This window comes from Neocloeon triangulifer, unplaced genomic scaffold (genome assembly GCF_031216515.1).
Source record: "Neocloeon triangulifer isolate White Clay Creek 2 clone unplaced genomic scaffold, ASM3121651v1 ptg000015l, whole genome shotgun sequence".
NCBI classification, from domain to species: Eukaryota; Metazoa; Arthropoda; class Insecta; order Ephemeroptera; family Baetidae; genus Neocloeon; species Neocloeon triangulifer.
In genome coordinates, this window is record NW_026775557.1 from 1,263,919 (window position 1) to 1,286,075 (window position 22,157).

Sequence of the window (22,157 nt, forward strand, 5' to 3'; positions counted from 1 at the left end):
TGTAAATTTAATATTTAAACTTAAATTTCAAAATTATAAATATAATTTTTTTTTACAGAAAGTGGCAATTTTATTCCTTTTTGTTTGAACAGCTAAATGAAAGAACATGCCTAACTGTAATAAGGGTCACAAAAATAACATTTTTCTCAAAATTCTGTCCAAAGTTTTTCCTTCAAATAATATATTTTAGATCATACATGAATGATTTGTAATTAACTTGTAGCAGACAATTACACAGCAAATGATTAAATTAAATTTGGTGATGCTTGCGTTTAAGTTTGCTGCACGACGTGGGAGAAACTAGTTTGGTCTCGCGTTTCTCACATGATCATTAATATTTTGATAAATTATGATTAATGAATGGTGCACCGATTAAAATGACAATTTAAATTGCAAATAATTTGAAACGTTGATTAAATTAGGCTCCTTTAGTAGCACTCGTATCTGCTAACAAAAGGCACATAACTTTCCAATCGTCTTAAAATTAGATTCCATAAATTACTGACAAGGCCAGGTTGATTTACGAAAATCATACATACCTTTTCTTACACTTAAATTCAGACACTTGTTGGCCGATAGCTTGCTCTATCAATGAGGATAGGAGCATTGATAAATACATAAACAGATTTAAAAGAGTGTGCAGTTTTGGAGAGTAATTATTTTGTATTTACAAATTAATCGATACAATTTAAAGACTCTAAATACCACATTTGAAACAAAGATCACGCCTATCCTCTTACTTTCTCCTCCCTCATAGGCTGGGATATAGTTTATATAATGTCATGTTAAATGAGATAAATTTGATCTTGAGTTGGCAGTTTAATTTGTTGAACAGGTACAGAATTTTCTGGTCCCACTTGAACATATCAGTTCTTCCAGCGACTTTATTTATCAAAGAGGTTTGATATAATAGTTAAAATAAGACCCCCAAAATTTATATAAAAAAAATAGTAAGATTGGGTTCTAAAGTTTCAAATTTCTTTTAAAGCTGGACAGAATTGGCACAAACTAAGCACAAGTGGAACCAAGGAATTCTCTCGTTTCAAAAGATATGATCGCAATTCGTTCTTCAGAACGGTTCAGTTTCCCCAACTGAAACCAACAAGACGTTTAAAAGCAGCAGGCAACAGCGCCTATGAGAAGCACACACTGAATGTACGTTGACGAAAGATTTTTTGGAAAACACCAATAAATCAATTAGCATCGATTCTCCTTTTTTTCTACTTATCAGTTGTGCACTCATCGTTTGAATTTAGTATCTGAAACCAGCCGGCAAAAAATAAAGCCATTTTTCTTGCACTGCATTTAAATAATTTGAGCTTTTGTTTGCTTTTTCGAGAAAACGATCGACAACTGCTAGCAGTTATTGGAGGGTGAAAAGCTAACATTATTTAAAAACAGATCACAATTTCCAAGTTTACTCCTTTCTAACCAACCGTCTGCCACTGAGATAGGTGTCGCGAGTCAGCAGCAGAAAACGGGTTCGCTCTTCTTTTGTTGCTTATTTGTCACGGCACTGCCAGTTCAAGAGGAGTTGTGTTGAAAGTGCACAGGTTGGGCGGCGCAGCACGTTGTCAAAGTATTGAGCAGCGCGACAACCAACTGACCGGTTTCCTCTGGGGTTCCTGCGCCTTCAGCTGGTGGCCGCCGCCTCGGGGTGGGTTACTTGCCTCCTGTAATAATATTTTCTGAATAAGCATTGGGCATTTAACACTTAAGGCTTCAGCATGCATCCAATTGAAATTCCAAAGCAAGGCGTCTACTAACTACAGAAATTAGGCAAATCCACTAAATTTTCAATAAAAAGCTAAGAGCATTCCACTTATTCAGTCTCGGTTTAGTATTAAACCAAATCTTAATAAAAATATGAAATCATATTGAACTAATAAATAAAAATTCACTAGCAGGTTACGCTGAATTATTTGAAGAACAGTCATTCTATTGAAATCAAGTCAAAATAACCCAAACTTTGTTAAATCGATCAATACACAAAATCAGTTTAAAATGCCTTATTTTCAAAGCACCAACTAAACTGATCATGCCAGTCATCAACGAGCAAAGTCGTACTAATTAAAGCCAGGTTAGGTAGGCCTGGTTAAGCTCATGCAAACATTAAGCTATCAGGGCTTCATAAAGGCACACTAGCAGAATTCTCATGGTTACCTTCTAAATTGGTTGAACCACGAAGAGGCGGCAAGAAACAACAGCAAGAGAAATTAGTATTAGAGGAGATTTTGAAAGGCGAGTTAGATTTTCTGGCTAAATATATTCAGCAGTAGAGGATGATTGAGTCAAGATATAGACCAAAGATTTAAAAGTTTAGAGTAACTTCAATAGACATACCAATTTCCTTTCCATTTTGGCTTTGATGTCTCTGGCAAGAGTGAAGAAGGCTTCTTCAACATTTATTGATGCTTTCGCGCTTGTTTCAAGGAACTTGATCCCATACTCGACAGCAAGTTGCTCTCCACGCTCTTTAGAAACCTTGACGTTAGGACAAATTAAATTGGTTATTATTTTTAAATTGCAATAAAAAGGAAAAATTAAAATAACTATATTTGAAGAGACAACGAAATGAAAACTTACTTGTCTTTTTTCATTCAACTCGCACTTATTTCCCAGAAGCATCTTTTCAACATCCTGGGCGGCATTTTCCTCAATATTTCTAATCCAGTTCTTGATGTTTTCGAAACTCTTTTCGTTTGTGATGTCGTAAACTAGCATGATGCCCATAGCACCTCTGTAGTACGCAGTCGTAATGGTTCTGAACCTTTCCTGCCCAGCAGTGTCCCTGTAGCGACAACACAATAAACTCATTAACCGAGTCAGCCAAATAATTTTTTCCTAAAATCTTACCAAATTTGTAATTTTATTTTCTTCCCGTCCAACTCGATTGTTCTGATTTTGAAGTCGATGCCTAGAACAAAAGATGCTGAATGATAAATCTTTCAATATTTTCGAAGGGGGAAATTTTTTTCGTTCATCCAAAATAATAGCATCAGATAAGAAAGATGCTGGTCGCCACGCCCCCGTAATTAACAAGGAAATTGAATTATGTAGGCAATCAAATTGCATGCAGTAAATAACGACAAAGAGGATTCGATTTCGATTGCGCCAAGGCGACTTTGATTGTAATCATAAAACTTTTCGAAGCGTGAATTAAACTGCGGATGCCAGCCAACTTATGATTTCCCTCGTCATTGTGCAAAACGTCACTTTTCTGGGAAAAGTTCTCTCGTGACACGATTCATTAAGGGTCGAGCGTCACGCCAACAAAATCGAAGAATTTCTGCCTAACACGTAGTTCTCATGAATTATCGCAGGAAATGGAAAAAACGGTGAACAATTGACTATTGGCAGCTTTGATCTTGAGAACTTGTAATTTTTTCACGCGAAAGATAGAGCCAGAAAAGGGTGTGTGAATTGTTCACTTTTCGCAGGGCTTTTTTGGCGTCTGCCGCTCACCGATGGTTGAGATGAATGTAGTGTTGAATGCATCTTCGGAAAATCTGAATAGCACACACGTTTTTCCGACACCCGAGTCACCAATTAAAAGTAATTTGAACAGATAATCGTATGTTTTTGCCATCTTGGCTCAAAAAACGGATTGAAGATGAGTAGAAGTAGAACTGCCAGTCTGCACAGCTTGGGCAACATAACAAAATTTAACCAAATGCATTTATTTTCTACGTATTTTACATAATTGCTTGGTTATTATTTTATGTGAATTAGATTGAAAATTATTTAAAAGCATTTTTAAATTACAAGATGAATATATTTAGATGAAATGCAATTAATTCTGGTTTAGAGTAATTTGTTCATGTTGGCTACTTTCAATGTTCAACAGATAAAAAGTTTGCAAAATATTCACTTTATCATAATATTTCTAAGAAATCAAACGTCATTTATAAATAAAAGTTTTCCGTAAAACAGAACTCATATTTTTTATCATCAGATTTTCCGTATTGGATTGAAAAAATTTACTTTGGGTGTGCAATTTAATGCTCTACGCAAAATTGCAAAGTTGAGAAAACTGGTCTGACAAGCACGTATCTTACGCATGCGCTGTTCATTCGCCGGTGGTGCTCGCTCAGCTGCCAAGGCCATGGAGTGTTTATGTTTGGTTTCGACTTGAAAATCTATTAGTTAAACCTCGCTAAAGAGAGGTGAGAGTGGCTCTAGATCATTATTAAATCTTTTTCTATATTTTAAATTCATTCGTACAAAATATTCTGAGCTGGTTTTAGCCAAGAAGTAAATATTTAACTTCAAAATTCTCACCAAGATTCTCACTTTTTTCGCGCAACGTGAGTCTCATCACATTTTAATACCGAACCGTCTGATGCCTTTCATTATTTCTCTTGATCAAATCTTGAAGTTCAACCGACTCATATGGAAATTTTTGCAGGTTTCCTTTGCCGGAAAAGTGTGCTTAGTGAAATAAAGAACTTTAGAACAAATCGACGCCCATGCACGCTTGCAGGTAGGCGTGGTATGGAATTGGATGACATCGGCCCCAAGAAGATGAGAGGTCGTGGTCGAGGAAGGGCAAGAGGCAGGGGAAGAGGCCGCGGTCGAGGCCGGGGCAAGAAGCCAGTTAAGGTACTTTAAAGTTTTTTATTTAAAAAAAGCACTGGTACTAATAATGCTGACATTTTCAGCCCATCGAGAGTGACGGAGAGGACGAGTCACAAATGGAAGTTGAAGAGGAACAACCACCTGCGAAGAAGGTTGAAGAGGAAAAAATTGAAAAGGAAGAAAGTGAGGCTGACGAACCTGTGAAGGAAGAGAAGGTGACGCCTCAGCCGAATTCCCCCGTGAAAAGTAAAAACTGAGAAATTATCTTGACATTTCTATTCACCTCGACATTTTTAGTTGACCCGGAAGCAGATATATCTCAACTTGAAGCGCCTACCTTTACCACCATTAACCGAGGCCCACCAGAGCCGATGCTGAGACTCAACTGGGATCACAGGGTCAGCCTTATGGGCGACAAAGTTCTCAACCCCATGATCCACTGCTGTGATAGGTGCATGAAACCTATCCTGATATACGGCCGAATGGTGAGAGCTTTGCCCAAACCTTCAATATTTTATAGAGGTTAATTTATTTTCAATTACCAGATTCCCTGCAAACATGTGTTCTGTTTAACATGCGCGAAGAAGGAGGAGAAGCAGTGCCCTAGATGTAGTGAGAAAGTTGTTCGAGTCGAGCAGACTGGCTTAGGGACAGTGTTCATGTGCACGCACGGTGGCTCCAGATACGGCAATAACGGATGCAGGAGAACATACTTGTCACAACGAGACCTTCAGGTAGGCATTTGATGGTGATTTTTTAGTAATTTAAGTTAAACAAAAAAAAAGTTTGTTATTTTTGCTATTTTTGATGGTATTGTATTTATGTTGGGTTTACATGCATTAACAATCTGCTAAATTCAGTCAATAATAAAAATTATTTAGGGTTTAGCTGTAGATAAGATTCATTCATAATTTTGAATAAGTGTTTAAAATAAGAATTGAATTTTGAAAAAAGTTAATCAGCAATTTTTCAGACATTTTTTTACGTTGGAACTTTTCTTAAAAATTTACACAATAATATATAAAAATGAAAATTTGATTATATTTCTTGCTCTGGACCAATTGCGAACACAACCATCATATTATTCAAAATGAATTGACGTACATCAGCATAGAATATTGTATTTTTACATACCTCTATTATTAGAAAAAATAACAGATCGAGGTAATATTTAGAATTTATCCTGTTAAAATTTAAAAGGCATTATTGTGTGTACTCTTTTTAGGATCTCTTTATAAAAATTGGCATTTTTTTTTTAATTTACAAAGTACTGTAAGTTATTAATAGTTTGTAAACTTCAAACGCTTCAAAAATTAGATTCAAGTAAGAAATTGAACAAAACTATAGGCCTCGAATTTGTTCAAAATTGCAAAAAAGTCACTAATGAGAGCAATAAACTATTTTCAGGCCCACATAAATCACCGCCATGTGCAAAACTCAGCCGTCGCAGCCGAGTTCACCAAGGACGAGAAAGCATCACCCCGGCTGGCCAAGGTGGCGGCCGCACCTGACCCCAGAGTGCACCAGGACAGTGTCCGGGGCGGCAGTGATAGGACTTCTTCGCAAGTGGTCGGCGGCGCGCAGCCAACGCTGCAGCCGCCGGTCTCATGGACTACAAACCCTGCGGACGGGGCGGCCGCCGCGGCCTTCGGGCAGCAGCCGCCAGGGCTTTACCAGCGGATGGTGGGCGCGGCGCCATACCAGAGCGCGGCCGCCTCACGGACTAACTTGATCACAGTGCCAATTCAGGACACTTCTGAACCCCCACCCAACTACTACCCGCAGTCCATGTCGTACGCAGGCGGACAGCCGTACCCGCCGCCGGCCCAGTCGCAGTACGCCGCTCAGCAGTACTACCAGTACCCTCCGCAGGCATACCAGGGTGTGGCCGGCGGCGGCGGACCGCCCCAGCCCAGGTACGACCCTCCGTACCAGGGTCAGTGGCAGCACCCCCCAACGGCCGCCAACTCGTTCTACCGCTGAGCGAGACCCTTGAACTTTTTTCTAAGAGCTTCTTTTTGAACTACTGATCAATCCAGAATCTTGTATTGTCAGGCTTGTGAATTTTAGTCTGTTGAAATGACTCTATTATCAACACGTGTTTTGAAAATCATAATGAAACTTAAACAAATAAATTATATTTTGCACTTAAGAATCTTCACTTTTTTAAATGATTTTAAAAAATCTGTTGCCTTTGTTTCTGTTAATTGGTCTGCAATTGAATGACGTTTTATCACTTTGGCTTATAGAAGAAAGCAATGCCAATTTTTTTTGTAGATTTTCTCCTTAAGAGTAGCTATTTTTCTCAATAAAAGATCACATCTGCCAACTTATTTAATATATTTTAAAATTGAGTAAATGAATCTTGTAATTACTTGTTTTTTTTTTGTTTTTTTTTTTTTATGTCTGAACTAAAACTAAAACACTAATTTCTTTTTAAATCTTACACAAATGTAATTCGGCAAAGATTTGTACGCTTAACATTTAGCTATTCAATTAGCTCTTGATTTATAAAAAAAATATTACATATTTTTCGCAGCTTTTATTGGAGCTCTCAAAACCCTCCCAAATATCATGGGAAAATGTGCGAAAGAAGCATCAATCGCAAAAAATATCATCCTGAATGTTGACTAAAATTCACAAGTCTATTTTATTACACTTTCTAACAACTATTATTGTAGTCCTCATCTATCTGCTGTTGTTTTTTTGTTGAATTTATTTCTTTAACACCTGAAACCGAATATTATATCTTTTCTAAAGAGACCGAACTTTCTGCATTTGCAATGAACAGATTCGGAGAGAAAAATTTTTTAATTTTGGGGCCTGATGTGAAATTTGATTGTATTATGTACATTTTTGAGGCACACTTGGAAGCAAAAAGAATGCAAGAAAATAAAAAAAGTATTTAATTCAGCAATTTAAATATTGATGTATTGAAATTATCAATCCCTACGTCTTATCTCAATACATCCCCCACTTCCCTTGGTACACAATAGTGCATAATGCCGTACCACAAGATCTTTCTTTGATTGATTTATTTGTCTTATAATTCCTACTATTAAATTATTTTTAAATTATTTCCTTTTCAAATATAATGCATTTCAAGAAGAAGAAAATCCATCTGCATAATTTAAAAAATAAAAATTCTATTTCACAGATCAAACTATTGGGGTATTTCACAGAATCAGATCAATTGCAAACGCAAATTAGGTATAAGCTGAAAGCTGAATCACTGAAAAGAACCTTTCTTGTTACTCGCGCATTGACTGAATCACGTGAGCGATCAACGGCTCGTTGAATTTCATCATAACTAGCAAGAAACCAGATCACTTTTTATCTTTTGGTACTTTAACTAAACCAAAATTAAATTTAAAATAGCACCAAAATCTATTTTCTTTATATACCGCAAAGATTTCATCTCGAAGTCCGCGCTTTATTTATTTACTTCTTTATCGAGCTGATCAATCACTTTTAGACGTTGTTATGAATTGAGCTGTCGTAGTTCTTCATTGAAAAGCAATATTTATTGGCGCAGTTACAGAGAGAGTCAACGCGACAAAATGAGTGGAAAACAACTGGCCGCTCCGTGCGGTGAGAGGAGAGTATTTTTTATTGTACATCGATATTAAAAAACAAGGGAAAGGTCAGTAATGCTCATGATGGCTTGCTGGCCGGGCTAATATTAGGATTCCAAAGGTTGGCCCTGGCTGACGGATTCCGGATATGTGTAATGTAATTTGGGTGACTCTTTGGTGACTAACATAACAACGTTATGTGGAAGATTGGTTTACATGATCAACGTTATAAAATAGCTCTTAATTGAATGTGCAAATTTCTCCCTATGTGATGATTCTTATTTTCATCAAAGTCAAATAGAATTAAAAGAAAATATATATAAAAAAATTGACCTCAATTAACCATATATTAATCTAATTAAACCAAAAAAATTATAAAATAAAATACTTAGCACCCCAATAAAGGTTTAATTTGAAGTTAATTTTATTTTTGATTTCTAAATACATTTTTTTTCCTGGATGTAAAATGATAAAAATAATATTACAGGGCCTATGGCACACCTGGGATCTGGGATTATTAGTTTTACAAGAAGTGCAACTGCTCACTCGTCGCACGTCGCACCATCCCCACCCCTACTCCGTCTCGGTACAAAACGAAATTCTTTCCGCATGCGTGCGATGCTTGTTGATCTGTTATAACAACTTTTGTTCACTTTTGGATGGGTCGCCGGTCGTCGCGCAAGCGTCACGACTTGCATCAGTGCTAAAACCGAATATTTTCGCGAATGAAAACCGCAAATAGATTGTGATAAACCTCAACCCATCTGGGTATCTCTGCACGACCGACGGCTCTTTCTTTATCAGCTCTGATCCTCTGATGCCGCCACCGCCGGTAATTATTTATTACGCTTTTTATCTTTCGCCTGTTTTTTCAACTATTGTTTTTATTTTGCACTCACACGTTTTGAAAATAATTCTGGTATTGGTGAAACATGACTCTTTATTAACACTAAGGAATTGCGTGATCCTTTTTCTCTTCCATCGTTTTTTGCAGTTCTTGGTTTTATTGGTTAGGGATTTTTGTGTAATTAAGAAGTGCAAGTGCACCTATATGCGCATAATAATGAACTCCGTGTACTGAATATAATCTTATCGCAATACCTTGCAGCAGATAGCAAAGCGCTTTTGTTTTCTCACAAATGTTGACAGGCCACTTAATATTTAATACTTCTTAAAGAATTTGTTAGAAAAAAATTCTGTTATCCCCCACATCTAAAAATTTACTTAATTTTTCAGTAGACAAATTTTTAACGCCTTTGAAATTTTATAGAAAATAATAAATGCACATTCATGGTCATGGAAGAGATTAAAGTTAATTTCACTGCCTTTGAACCAATGGTTCGGTGTGTTTGAAAATTTTCAGAGGTTTTTACCATATTCGCAAATTTGATTCATTTTATCGTATTTGAGATGATTGCCGCAAGTTGTAACACACAGATATCAACAAAATGACCAACTAGCCTAATAAATTTGCATTTTGAGAAAAGAATTGACAATATAGCATTATAATTTGAGCTGTTTCAATAATAATGTGTGTTTGAAAATTTATTTATTTTTCCATACGTGCGTATAATTTTTTCAATCTTTTCTTGGGTGACACCAGCAAATTTTTAAACAGAGATATTGTTAAATTGACCAACTATGTTAAAAAATAGTAAATTCACATTCATAGATGAGATTAAAGTTAATTTCATTGCCATTGTACCAATTTGGCCATTATTTTGCCTGGTCAGATGCAACGGTTATTAATTAAATTTGAACAAAACCAGCCATTAAACCAGGTAAATGCTGGAAGCAATGGCATGCGGTCATAATGTAATAAGCCAACCGAGCCACCAATAATGAGACCATACGTGGATTTCGTTTTTGAGAGAGAAAACAGACAGCTTTGAACTGAACTCAAAAACGCATAATGTGCCCTACGTCGTTTGGCGCCCTCATGGTCAGCCGCGCCGCGCGCTATAATCACCTAATTAATTGTAAGATCACCTCTCCCAATTAATCTGTGTTTAACTAGCTCATTCTTCTATTAGCGAGCAGCTCATTTGCTCATAGGTTGGTGCTTAAATTTGTTAGCTTTAAATTTTTTTGTAAAAAATGTGTTTTTTTTTCTTCAATTTGCTGATTTTTTTATATCTTTCTCGCTCTTGAAATAGGGTCGCAGGCCGTGACCGAAAATGGAAGTCTTGTTTTTTTTTTAAATAAAAACACTTTTTACAGCGGGGAAAAGGCCCGATTTCTTCACTTCCACAATCATGCTAGTTGTAATTGAAACAGCTTGGATCTGGGGAATCACCGTTTTTTTACCTGCACATTTTATAGTCTCCGTCGTATCAATTTCGCGTTTTTGGTAGTGCTGATCTCAAAAACTTTTTTCCTAAATTATGTTAGCAAATATGAAATATTTTAATGAAAAAAAAATATTGGTAATTAGCTATAAAATACACAGAAAAATAAAATATAATATGCAAGATCCACCTAAAGGTATAAATCCCGACATATAGTTTTTGTGTAATTGTCTCCCAGTGCATGAAAAGGTCGTTTTGATCGATCTAGACAGATTGAGTAATTAACTAACAATTAATTGACTCGTAAAAAGGAGAGGTCACACCAATAAAAAAAACTATTTTAAATTAAATAAACAATTCATATTATGCAATTCTCATTAAGGATTGTAACATGAATTTCAACGCGGGGTGTCAAGCACAAATTCATGAACGTGAGACGTTTATTCCTCGAGCGACTGAAGGAAAATGCAACGTCTGCTACTTAGCGCGTAATAATTTTCATTTATGGCGGCGGTCATGTTTTGGTGACGGCATCGCATAATTATGGTTTTTCTCACAAACAGACACCGTACCAGCAGTGTAAGTGTTTGCCTATGGTGGTTTTAGTTTTCTAGAGCTATTTGAATGCATGCGAAAGTTTTTGCTTTTGGAAACATAAATTTAACGAATGTAACTATTCATCCGCATGGATTAAGTAAAGAACTTCATGTTTTTTCCCAAGCATCAACGGCCTCCCCTGATGGGTCCGAGACCACCACCATTGGATTTAGGTGAGTTAATCATCAAAATTATTACAGTAATTTAAATTTACCTTTTTTTATTTCTACTGCCACTCAAATTTGTTTGAAAAAAAAAATTAAAAAAAGCGTATAATAATTTGAAGAAGATGAAAATGCATTTGATATCGTTTAACAATTAGCTTCTTTCATAAAATTGTCTACATTTTTATTTTTTGCACTATTATAACACGAGTTTCTTTTATTGAGTTTTGCAGAACATTAAATTTATAAATGTTAATTTTTAGTCTGCTCATAATTTAGCGAGATTAATTACATATAAATTATGTTTAATGTTGATAAAGTAACGAAATTTTTTTTTTAAATAAATAAATATTCATCGAAACCATAAATTGCTAACAAAATAATATATTGAATTTAATGTATTCAATTAACATCTACAAACAATTTAAAATTAAAATATGTATTTATTTATTCAATAATTTTCTTAAAATTGAAAATAACAATAATTTACTTTATTTATATATATATTTTATCCACCATCTAGAATAAATAAAAATAATTCAATATTACATTTATTTAGTATTAACAACTGCAAACAATTATAAATATATCAATATATTTGACGTTTTTTAATTTCAGCAATACTTCAAGCAAGGATGTGGTACTTGGGGTTGAGACAGCAGCCAGAATGGCAGAACAGCTACACACCGACTTACAACTATTTAAACGCCTTGTCACCAAATTTTGTCTGCCAGTACCCAACACCACCTAAATTGAAAAAGACGAGGCGGAAGAAAACAAAGAAATCGGACAAAAAACAAATTCAGGAAGAGGAGGAGAAAAAAGAAGAGGTCGAGACCAACTTTTTGGTGGCATTTCCCACCAAGACCATTCCTGACGAAACCATCCAAAGTCTGCTTCCTGAAGACTGGTCGAAAAATTGCGTCTCGGACTTCAATAGCAACGGGGTCATCCGACGACCTGTAGTTGACCTGCCTGAAATTTTCGACCGGATTTGCCAGGGACTTGTGGTGCACGCCGTCGAGAAGGTGGAGAACCCCTACCTGTGGCTCATGTACCAACTCAAGTTTGTCGAAAACTCGGAGCTTTTCCGCAGCACCGAGACTGACCTTTTTCACGGCACCAGTGGGAAAAACGTCTACCCTATCATCAGGGACAATTTCGACTACAGGTTGGCCGGTTCGTGTGTGGGGCATCGCTCTGGCAAAGGCGTCTATTTCGCTCACAGTCCCCGCTTTTGCATGCACTTCTCACAAGTGGGAAAGTGCATGGTGATGGCCAAAGTGCTCACTGGCCGCACGTGCGTCGGTACGCAGGAAACCCAAGTGCCGGAGAATTCTTGTGACTCTGCAGAGAACGGTCGAGGAACGATAGTGAAATTTGGTGACCACGAATTTTACCCTCAGTTCCTGATTCATTTCCTGGACCATTTTATTTTCCCGCAGTGAAAAATCTCATTCTGTTAATATTTTTTTCCTTCTTATTATAATTTTCAATTGACAAAATTTAGAAAACTTGTAACATTTAATTTAAATTCTAAAAATTTAATATTTTTGAATGAAAGTAATCAGAAATTTTTAACATCTAAAAAATACAATTCTGTATTGATGATTGTATATCCAAAATTTTTATTTTCAGAGTAAGACTGAAATGTGAAGTTGTATAGGAGAGAGAAATTCCAACAATTTTGTTTTTATTTGAAAATAAACGCTGTAAATAAACAATCTTATGAAAGTATTCCGATTTGTTTATTTTGAATCTTTGACAATTTGAAGATAGATTTAAAATTCTGGTCATTTCAGAAAAAATTTAATATATTCAATATTTAACTATATCTCTAATATCTTTGTAAATTATTTAGTTAAAGAGCTGGCTGATGTTCTAAAAGGAAAAGAAAGATATATATTTAAATAATATTAGCTGTTCCAGATAGGGCTGCCAAATAATAACCAAGCAATACCCGCTTGGCTTGTGAACATGCGGCGGCATCAGACCTCACCGACCGATGACGAAACTTGGACTCCTTCTGTTTCCGAGTTTTTCGCTCTTTTCCGTCATGAAGAAGGTGAAATTACATTGAAGTAAATTTTTAAAATTGAATGAAATCAGTTTCCATGAGTTTTTTAGAGAAAAAAAATGAATAAACCACCTAGGCAATATTTAAATTAAAAATTAATCAATCGGATGGTTTTTTGCTGTATAATTTTCTGTCTTGTCAGCCAATGCAGATATTTATTTAATTCTAAAAAGATACAAGCTTGTTTTCTTATTCTTCAATTTTTTTTTTTTTTTACCAATAATTTAAACTTTTTGTATTGACAGAGAAGAATAATTAATTATAATAAATCAAGAACGCTTTCTAAATTAAAATAAAATGATATTAAGAATTTAACTTGAATGTCACAAAATTTCTTCACGAGGGAATTTTTAAATTTTATATATGTAAAATTATATTTCAGGCACAAATGCTGGGTCATGTCCAGGTCAACCCGAACATGAATTAGAATCTATCAGATTCAATTTTGAATCTCATTTAGAAAACCCCATTCACTGCAACGCATTAAACGCCTTGTATGGAATAAAGATTAGCAAAATAAATCTAAAAAATGTTGAGACTGAAGAAAATGATGTCGAGAGGAAAAGCGCAGACTGTTTGTCTTCGTTTCATTTGCTCCATTTCGTTTTTAACTGTACGGAACTTTTGTAAATACAGCTGAAAATTTAAAATTAATAAATAATAATTTTCAGGTTATTTCCCTGTGGAAAAGAAACAGACAATCTCTGCCTTGTTCAAACTTTACCATTGGAACTTTTATTCCAGCTTTGAAAAACGTCTCAAAGTTCTAATGATGAGAACTATTTTTCCACAAGTGAAGCCTGCTTTTAATTTTGAGAGAGATGACAAAAGTGTCACAGACACTTTTATTGAAGCGTATCCAACAAAGACAATACCTGCAGACGTTCTGCAAAGTCTTCTGCCTTCGGACTGGTCTTCGCAGTGTCTGAATAACTTTGAATGCAAGAATGAAATTGTGTCTTACAATTCGGAATTGCCTGAGGCGTTGCAATTGATGCTAAGCGTTGTGCAAGCTGAAAAGATTGGCAAAGTTGAGAACCCTTATCTCTGGCTGCAGTATAAATTAAAGTTGTGCGAATCTCAAATTGATCCCGAAGAAATAAAATACCTTTTCCACGGAACTAACACGCAAAATGCGGATTCCATTGTGAAAGACAATTTTAATTATCGACTGGCAGGCTCGGCCTTTGGAAATCAGCTCGGCAACGGAGTGTATTTTACATCAAAACTCAAATTTGCAGCTTATTATGCAAAGCGTGATGGGTGCATCGTGTTGGCGCAAGTGCCAGTGGGCCTCGTCTGTAGAGGAAGCAAAAGTGACGTTTTACCCGAACCATATTATCACTCTACTGGCGACGGCAAGCACAAATTTGCAAAGTTCCATGATCACGAGTTTTATCCATTGTATCTGATCTTTCTTAAAAATTCCCGAAAAAAGGTGAAACACAATCAGTTGACCGATAATCTCACCTGCCATTCTACGATCAGTCGAACTTTCTATTCATCCCAGAAGGATAAAATGTTGGCGTAAACAGGGCGAGCTGAAAAAGTTGATGTTATGAAATAATATATAGTTTTAGACACTAATTTTTTTTAGACTTCAAATTTTATAATTCATTTTTTAATAATTAAATTAGGATATGCATTGTATTATTTCAATAGAGCACCGACTGATTAAATGTTTAAACATTAATATAGCTTCTGTATTACATCATCATTAATTTGTATAGTTTTTTATCACAGTGTGGCGGTGATGCCCCTTTCAATATAGACTTTTTATCAGACCTCTGCTACATTTTGAACCAGGTGACTTTAATTTTCCATGATCCTGCGGTGGAATTACAAAAATAATCATCTTTAGATTTCTTCGTCAAATAAGATGTAAATTTTAAACTTTTATTAATCAACATAAAAAATTTCCCAATATATTTCAATTGAAGTAAAAATGCAAACTGGGTGCGATTGATAATGAGGAGGGAGAAAGATAATTCGTTTCGGGGAAAAGTACTTGATGATAATAAAAAGATAAACGAACATTGCATTAAAAAGAGGGTGTCAGTACCAGCAGGACCAAGAACTTGAACTGCTTCTGATGTTAAAGAGTTCTGACACTTCCTCAACATCAGCAAAAGGTAAATTTTACATTTTCTGAAGTAATAGAATAGAATTATTGTTTTGAAATAAAGTAGCTATAAAATTTTCCATTGCAGTTAAATTGGGAAATAATTTATATTAGATAAAATAGCTTCAACTATAAATAAACTATACTGCCTGATTTTGTGATTCTTTTACGAAAAATAACCCGTATGATAAATATTTCAGAAATCACTGCGGTATATGCAGAGCAATTAAACTGGACACAAATAGAAATTTACCAGCGGCGGGATAAGCAAAGAAGAATAATTGACGCGTGATGTGTTTCGGACCAAAATTGATCTCCAATTGTGCAGACTGAGGAAGATAAGTTTCTTCTAAAAAAAATGTTCATTTTTTTACTGTATTAACGGAAAAGTGAAACTCTTAATTAATTATTCAATCAAAAATCAACGACTTGCATTTTAACTTCAACAACGCATCAGATTTTTTTAAGTAATAAAAAACTTCCCCTATTCATTAACATGTGAGCCGCCCTATTTAAAATACTTAAGTGACATCGCAATGAATTTTATCGAAGCTTACAAAACTAAGCATGTTCCTGACGATTTGCTGCAAAGTCTTTTGCCTGACGATTGGTCTCGTCAGTGTGTGATTAATTTCAATTCTGAGGAAAGCATCGTGTCTTTTGCTGCAGAATTACCCACAGCATTACAATATGAATATAATGGATTGAGCAGTTATAAGCGGATTGAGAAGGTTGAGAATCCTTACCTCTGGCTAATGTACCAATTGAAATTGTGTGAATGTCGAATTCAGCCTGACAGTGACAAAATAGAGCACCTTGTACACGGCACATACTCTGGAAATGTGCCTTCCATTATAAGGAACAACTTCAATTATCGACTAGCGGGAAGAAACGTTGGGGTACGCCTTGGGAAGGGAGTTTATTTTGCATATGAATCCCGCTTTACAAGTTACTATGGAAATTGCGTTGTGTTAACAGAAGTACTAAAGGGTAGCGTTCTCTGTAGTGGCAGCTGCAACAATGGTTTACCGCCACCAGGCCACTCCATTGGCGACCCAAAAAGAATTGCTAAATTTTACGATCACGAGTTTTACCCAAAATATCTTATATATCGGGAATGACGGGGGTTTTATACTCCAGTAGATTAATTTTAAGACAACTGAATTTAATCTGTCGTTTTTATTAAATATTGTTGCATTATAAATTTTTTGTTATTTGTATGCTGCAAAATGCAAGAAACAAAAATACTAGTTTGCAAAAATATTTGTATTGCATTAATTTAGCCATTAACTGTGTTTTAAAATCTGGTTAATTCATGTTCATGTGTTTTAAATTTACTTAAAGTTAAATAAAAATGTGCAGCAAAACCCAGAAAAGCATTTTTATTTTTACATATTGCGTAATTCATGGGAGAGAATAATATAAAACTAAATATAGCGCTCAATAAGTTGGCTGTTAAAAAACTTCAGCAAATCATAAATTGGCATTTTGATTAATCTGTTTTCTATTATCGTGTTGGTTAAAATTTTCATAAGGTGACCTGGGTATACAATTAAATAATCTATTGACACACAAAAAAATTTTTTCTCCCATCACAAATAAAGTTGTAAAAATTGGAGACGTAATGTTAATTCTTCTGATAAAGAGAGCTATATATAAAAATTTCGAAGTCTTAGTTTTTGGGAAATCACCAAACATGCAATCGGATTTTGAATCATGTTGTTATCTTTGCTTCATCATAAAACATTTTTTCGGTATTCATATACAATCTCTGTTTATCTGCAAAATTTTTATCAGCTTGCAGTGCAAGAAGAATAGGGAGGTTCTTTTACCATAAAGTATAGCCTTATAGAATAATAAAATTAGTGCTGCGGCACATAATGAAAGCTTATTATCTATGGTTGTTACTGCGAAGTGCAAAGCTATGGGTAAGTCAAATCTGAAAATACTCTCAAATTTTAATTCCAATATAAATATTATGCAAATGAATGAGTTGACATTTTCAGAAACGTTTTTCTCTCCATTCTGTTATCATTTTTTGGCTACAAATGACGTGTAAATTTTCAAGAGCTCATCGCAGTTTGCAGTGAAGAATGGTATAAATATAATAACATATGTTATTATATTTATGTTTAATAATAACAAAGCGAAACTGTGACCTCGGGATGGTTATACTGTTACACGTATGCGCATAGTATATGAATGTCTTGTAATTTGCAACTCAACTTATCTTCAGTCTTCAGTCTGGTGCCATATCTGCCTTGCTTATGACAGACACTCAGTTATTAAAATTTATAGCAAAAAGGAATAGCAGGGAGCATTAATTTTCGTTAATTTTATCAAAGTAATTATTTTTTTCAATTAACTTTCTAGTAAATTGTATTTAAAATACTTGGATCTTAACTGCACTCTGAGATGGGCCGCAAAATAACGGGTTCCTAGTAATTGTATCTTTATCAAGACAAATATTTCCAACTTTGTTCGAAATTTTCCGCTAATTATAAAATCATTTTTTTTTAATTTCAACCCGTTTATATTTCCAAATTTAAATCTCCTGTAAAAGCGGGTGTGCGACCTGAGTCGCGCCGATATCATGAGTTCTCGTTTCAGTGAATTTATTCATTTCAATAGATAGGAAACCTCCTTGTCGACATTTCCCCCACCCAAGCTTGTCCTCTAAACGTTTGCTGGCTGTACAGAAACAGAGAAGCCTTCTCAATCTCATTCATTTTTGGACAGCTCATGAAAAAAGGTTCCCTCTTTGCAGCGCAGAAAAGTTCCTCAGCACAGATTAGATGAACCCTGAAGTGAATCGTGTGCGTTGCTAAATTGAGAATAGTAAGTTCTCACGCACAGCTTCTTGCCGTTGTGTTTTTTCCATCTTGATTTACAAGATTATCTTTTTGCTGTCAAGATGGGAAACTGCAATCGATTTTTTTTCATTATACAGTTAGGTCATTTTTTCACGTTATAAAATTTAATTTTTGAAAACAAAAAAATTGGTAGATAAATCTATTGTGCCATGTTTTAATCCACCTTTTTTTCAATTTATTTGTTTACAGTTTAAAGCAAAATGCTACTATTTTTTCCATTTTGTGCGCGTTTCCTTTCACTCTTTGTCACTACCATGATGTGCAAGAAATCTTTCTTAAAATCCTTTTAGTCGATATTCTCTCAAATTGTGTTCAATAATGAACAATACAATCATCGCCCAATTTTCTTGTTCGAATTTTAAACCTGTGTATACCAATAAGTCCATTTTAAAATCTTTAAAAGAAAAATAAATTATTTTATTTGCTTCGAGCTGAATTTTTTGTACCTGTTTCAATTGAAATTTAAAATTTTGAAATATTTTGAATTTTAATTTCTTACTTCGAGCCCTAGAGACGATAAAACTTGATATTAGTCATAATTATTACCCATGATTCTTTCATTCTCCTTTCTTTTCATTTTTTTTTTAAAATCTCTTTCTAGGCATAAATTTAATAAATGTGTAAGAATTCTCATTATTTTTTTTTTAAATTGCCAGCTGGAAAATATACATTTCATAATTCATGCGTTTATAAAGTATTAAATATTTCTTCTCTGTCATGTGTTTCAGTTGTGCTGTAAAAAGAAATAGGCCAACATGCAATCTCAACAGAACAATGTTCTGGACGACCATCTGCGTCGCCTGACCAGCGAGGAGCGCCTTCGTCTCGCGACTGCTTTGGCCGAAAGCGGAAAATTCGCGACCTGCTCTGCTTCTAGCGGCGCCTCAAACCTCAAACACCGGCGCCCGAAACCAATCGCGCCGACACAAACTTTGGCCCCCCAGGCCCCTCTGCCCCCAGTCAGTGTAAAACCAGACAAATCGAAAAAGGAGGAAAAGGAAAAACCCAAGGAAGAAGAAGTCACCGTCACCGTTATCCAGGCATTTCCGACCAAATACTTCAGCGACGCGGTTCTGCAAAGTCTGCTTCCGAGTGACTGGTGGTCCTCGAGTGTGAGCCAGTTTAACTCGAGGGACGCAGCCCCCCTTCGAAGGCCGGTCAACATTTTCCACCCGTTTTTCCTCAGCCTCAACCAGGCCTTGCAGGGTCAAATCTTCTGCATAGAGATGGTCGAGAATCCGTACCTGTGGCTCATGTACCAGCTGAAGGCCGTCGAGACCGTCCCGTTCTTCAACAGCACCGAGGTTTTGCTCTTCCACGGCACCAAGACTTCCAACCTGCACAACATTTTCAACGACAACTTCAACTACCGACTTGCCGGCACGTCCGTCGGACACAGACACGGCCGCGGGGTGAATTTCTCCTCCAACCCCCAGTTCTGCGTGCGCTTCGCGCAAAGGGGCTGCATCGTGGTGGCGCGGGTGCTGCGGGGCGTCACGTCCCCCGGCAGTGCGGACACCCTGCTGCCGGCGCCGTTTTGCGACTCGACGGGAAATTTCGCCGGCGACATAATTGTCAAGTACCACGACCACGAGTTTTATCCAGAGTTTCTCGTTCACTTAAAAGCTTGAATTAATTGACTGTAAATTCAAAAGCTATCTAAACTTCACAGTGACCAACAAAAACTTTTTAAACTTGAGATTTGTAAACAATTACAAATTATTTTAATGTTTTTTATAAAACTGTACAATTTATTTATAGTTCCTGTATTGCAACTATGCTAGAAACCAGAAAGAATAGAAAGAATTCTTTTATAAGAAGAAAATTCAAACCTCTTTGTTGTAATTATAACAAAAATAAGCCATTCACAAAAAAAATCGTAAAGAGAAATTAGTTCTTTTATTTTTTACAAAAAAAAATCATCTTATTCAAATGAGTATAATAATTTTTCAGCGCGTCTTTGTTTCTTGGTGCTGGTGCTTAATATTATTTTGTTTAAGTAATTCACAATAATTAAATATAATTAATGGCGGAAATGCAAATCACAGGTGGGCCTTTTAATTATAATCATATTGTTTAATACATCTATAATTCATGCTCTTAGCTCAGTAAAGCTTTTAAAGGTGTTAGAAATAATCTAAAATTAACGCTTTTCTAATAAAAAAAATGTATGTTCTTTTTATGCCATTTAAATTTGGATTTATTTTCGCCTGCACAGCAACGCCTTGTATACGTTACTCTCTACACCTTCCTCTTCATGCGCCTATAAAAGAACTCTAAGGGGAGCTATTCTCCATGCAAACTTAAATTTAGTCCCCTGAGTTTACAAGAAAAAGTGCCATTCAATAATCAAATCTCCTCAGGGCCTGCGAATTTGCATATATAAATTACACCGATTTCCTACACACGCCAATGAAGTCGTTACCCTTTATCTGATGCAATAAGTCTCTCTGCGTCAAACCCTCCAGTTTTCGCTGAGCGCATCAAACTCTTGGCATCTTTATAAGCGCTCCTGCATTTTTTCCGTCTTGAAAAGAGGAAGAGGGAAGTGAAGTAAACCGGGTTGTGTTCTTCTTGAATATGTTCTTATAATTTTAATTTTTATTTAAAAGGGACAAAGAAATCGACAAAATGCCAGTTTCGGTCATGATCTGTGCTCCTTATTTCATGATCGAGAAAAAAAACAAAAATAATATTATATTTATGCAGTATTAATGTTTATAAAAATATTTTTTTATGTTGCATATTACGATTGTTTTCGCAACAAAAAGTTTGAACACTGAGAAAATAAACAAATTTCATCTCAAGGCAAACCAGAGTGGTTTTTAGAGAGAGAAAAAAAAAATAGAAAAATATAAAGCCTTCAAAGGTGCATGTTGAGTTTATTGAAGCGCGCGCCCTTGATTTATTTTCACAAAACTCTCAAGCTTTTCTTGTGACACATCTGTCAGCATTTTAAAATGATGCATGCCCCACAGGGTGCCACGCATTTTTTGAAAGCATCTTGGCTCCTTCTTTCTGGACGACAGAGCAATTTGTGATTCTCAGCAGAGAAGATAGAGAAAGAGCTCAGCAAGTTGGCGGCCCCCCGAGCGGCCAGTGCATTTCCTCCCCAAAAAGAAAAGCAGCAGTCGCGTCTGACTCACTTCTGGAAATCGGCGCCAGTCTAATTTTCTTCTCCAATGCCTGTGTGACAAAAAGCGATTATGCTTTATGGTCTGTGCGAGACCCTTCTTCACCTATTGTTAATGATCCCGATTCTGAAAATAAGGCGAAAAAGTATGAGACTAATCTCTTTACATTGCACAGAGGGGTTCAAACTTAAAAAAATCCCTAGGAGAGATCTCAACAGCTTGTATGAAAAAAAATCCTTTCCAAGGAAACCAAACTCCAACAAGCTGCAATTTTCGAAGAAAAACCCCAATCATATTGTGAAATTGTGAAGCGACTTGTGAACAAAAATTAAATTTTACATTTTATTACATCCTGTTACGCTTTTTTTAAATTCTTTTTGAAAAAAATTGACATTTTTTCAATTTGTAAAATAATTTTACGATTAAGAAAGTTGATTCATATGATGTTTGAATTGAAATTTGAATTTTCCTAAATGGGTTATTGTTTTACTTAGCGAGGAAATTTGATATTATGGTTCAAAAATCATTTATAAAAAAATAAATTATAATTACATAGAGGAAAAATCGTTATTGTTGTTTATTTGTCTAAATTTTTGCATCACATTGTTTACATTCAGTTGTTGAAAATAATTAATTTAATAAAAAAAAGGAATTGCTGGGTAAAACTGCACCACTGCTAGCAAAAACTTTGCTAAAGCTTGGAGGCAAAAAAGATACCATTCGCCGCAGAGAGCATCGGTTGGTGCATT

At 35.5% G+C, this 22,157-nt stretch overlaps 5 protein-coding genes across 12 annotated transcripts in view; 3 read left to right on the plus strand and 2 right to left on the minus strand.

Moving 5' to 3' along the window:
• LOC132202741 (receptor-type guanylate cyclase gcy-19-like) overlaps positions 1–17,410 on the minus strand; it is a 92,890-nt gene extending 75,480 nt beyond the window's left edge. The window contains exon 1 of the mRNA XM_059629886.1: positions 17,407–17,410. The gene's annotated coding sequence lies outside the window, so the exon portion shown is untranslated. The remainder of the gene's footprint in view (positions 1–17,406) is intronic.
• LOC132202389 (ras-related protein Rab-8A) lies at positions 40–3,637 on the minus strand. Its single transcript, XM_059629266.1, has 5 exons — positions 3,466–3,637; positions 2,857–2,917; positions 2,587–2,791; positions 2,344–2,484; positions 40–1,673 (listed from the first exon to the last, which is right to left on the minus strand). The coding sequence occupies exons 1-5, from the start codon at positions 3,587–3,589 to the stop codon at positions 1,575–1,577; spliced, it is 630 nt and encodes a 209-aa protein (XP_059485249.1). The 5' UTR covers positions 3,590–3,637; the 3' UTR covers positions 40–1,574.
• Positions 4,004–7,515, plus strand: LOC132202388 (E3 ubiquitin-protein ligase Hakai). Of its 2 annotated transcripts, none has more exons than XM_059629264.1 (6): positions 4,004–4,166; positions 4,409–4,602; positions 4,662–4,824; positions 4,876–5,063; positions 5,124–5,312; positions 5,986–7,515. In XM_059629264.1, the coding sequence occupies exons 2-6, from the start codon at positions 4,495–4,497 to the stop codon at positions 6,559–6,561; spliced, it is 1,224 nt and encodes a 407-aa protein (XP_059485247.1). In that variant the 5' UTR covers positions 4,004–4,166; positions 4,409–4,494; the 3' UTR covers positions 6,562–7,515. The 2 variants fall into 2 exon arrangements, with proteins under 2 accessions (XP_059485247.1, XP_059485248.1); XM_059629265.1 differs by lacking the exon at positions 4,004–4,166 and adding an exon at positions 4,191–4,307.
• Positions 8,078–18,239, plus strand: LOC132202742 (protein mono-ADP-ribosyltransferase PARP12-like). 7 transcript variants are annotated; one of them, XR_009442399.1, is made up of 7 exons: positions 8,078–8,221; positions 8,275–8,985; positions 13,123–13,267; positions 13,662–13,892; positions 13,951–15,411; positions 15,602–17,329; positions 18,141–18,239. XR_009442399.1 is itself a non-coding variant. In XM_059629888.1 (4 exons), exons 2-4 carry the CDS (start codon positions 10,985–10,987, stop codon positions 12,648–12,650), a joined length of 915 nt encoding a protein of 304 aa, XP_059485871.1. In that variant the 5' UTR covers positions 8,117–8,985; positions 10,824–10,984; the 3' UTR covers positions 12,651–12,939. The 7 variants fall into 7 exon arrangements, 2 of the variants coding, with proteins under 2 accessions (XP_059485871.1, XP_059485872.1); XR_009442401.1 differs by having other exon boundaries at positions 8,104–8,985; positions 13,951–15,160; positions 15,220–15,411; XR_009442398.1 differs by having other exon boundaries at positions 8,104–8,985.
• Positions 17,566–21,899, plus strand: LOC132202743 (uncharacterized). Its single transcript, XM_059629890.1, has 2 exons — positions 17,566–18,239; positions 19,003–21,899. The coding sequence occupies exon 2, from the start codon at positions 19,030–19,032 to the stop codon at positions 19,903–19,905; it is 876 nt and encodes a 291-aa protein (XP_059485873.1). The 5' UTR covers positions 17,566–18,239; positions 19,003–19,029; the 3' UTR covers positions 19,906–21,899.
• Positions 21,900–22,157: the final 258 nt, after the last annotated feature.

Bases quoted from the DNA above. Each gene is read 5' to 3' on its own strand.
- LOC132202389 (XM_059629266.1), bottom strand. From the start codon at position 3,589: ATGGCAAAAACATACGATTATCTGTTCAAATTACTTTTAATTGGTGAC. The intron at 2,485-2,586 runs GTAAGTTTTCAT...CCTAACGTCAAG, and splicing joins AGTTGAATGAAAAAAGACAA to GTTTCTAAAGAGCGTGGAGA. The intron at 1,674-2,343 runs GTATGTCTATTG...ATATTATTACAG, and splicing joins CCAAAATGGAAAGGAAATTG to GAGGCAAGTAACCCACCCCG.
- LOC132202388 (XM_059629264.1), top strand. From the start codon at position 4,495: ATGGAATTGGATGACATCGGCCCCAAGAAGATGAGAGGTCGTGGTCGA. The intron at 4,825-4,875 runs GTAAAAACTGAG...CGACATTTTTAG, and splicing joins GCCGAATTCCCCCGTGAAAA to TTGACCCGGAAGCAGATATA. The intron at 5,064-5,123 runs GTGAGAGCTTTG...TTCAATTACCAG, and splicing joins TCCTGATATACGGCCGAATG to ATTCCCTGCAAACATGTGTT.
- LOC132202742 (XM_059629888.1), top strand. From the start codon at position 10,985: ATGGTTTTTCTCACAAACAGACACCGTACCAGCAGT. The intron at 11,021-11,162 runs GTAAGTGTTTGC...TTTTTTCCCAAG, and splicing joins ACAGACACCGTACCAGCAGT to CATCAACGGCCTCCCCTGAT. The intron at 11,212-11,820 runs GTGAGTTAATCA...TTTTAATTTCAG, and splicing joins ACCACCACCATTGGATTTAG to CAATACTTCAAGCAAGGATG.
- LOC132202743 (XM_059629890.1), top strand. From the start codon at position 19,030: ATGCAATCTCAACAGAACAATGTTCTGGACGACCATCTGCGTCGCCTG.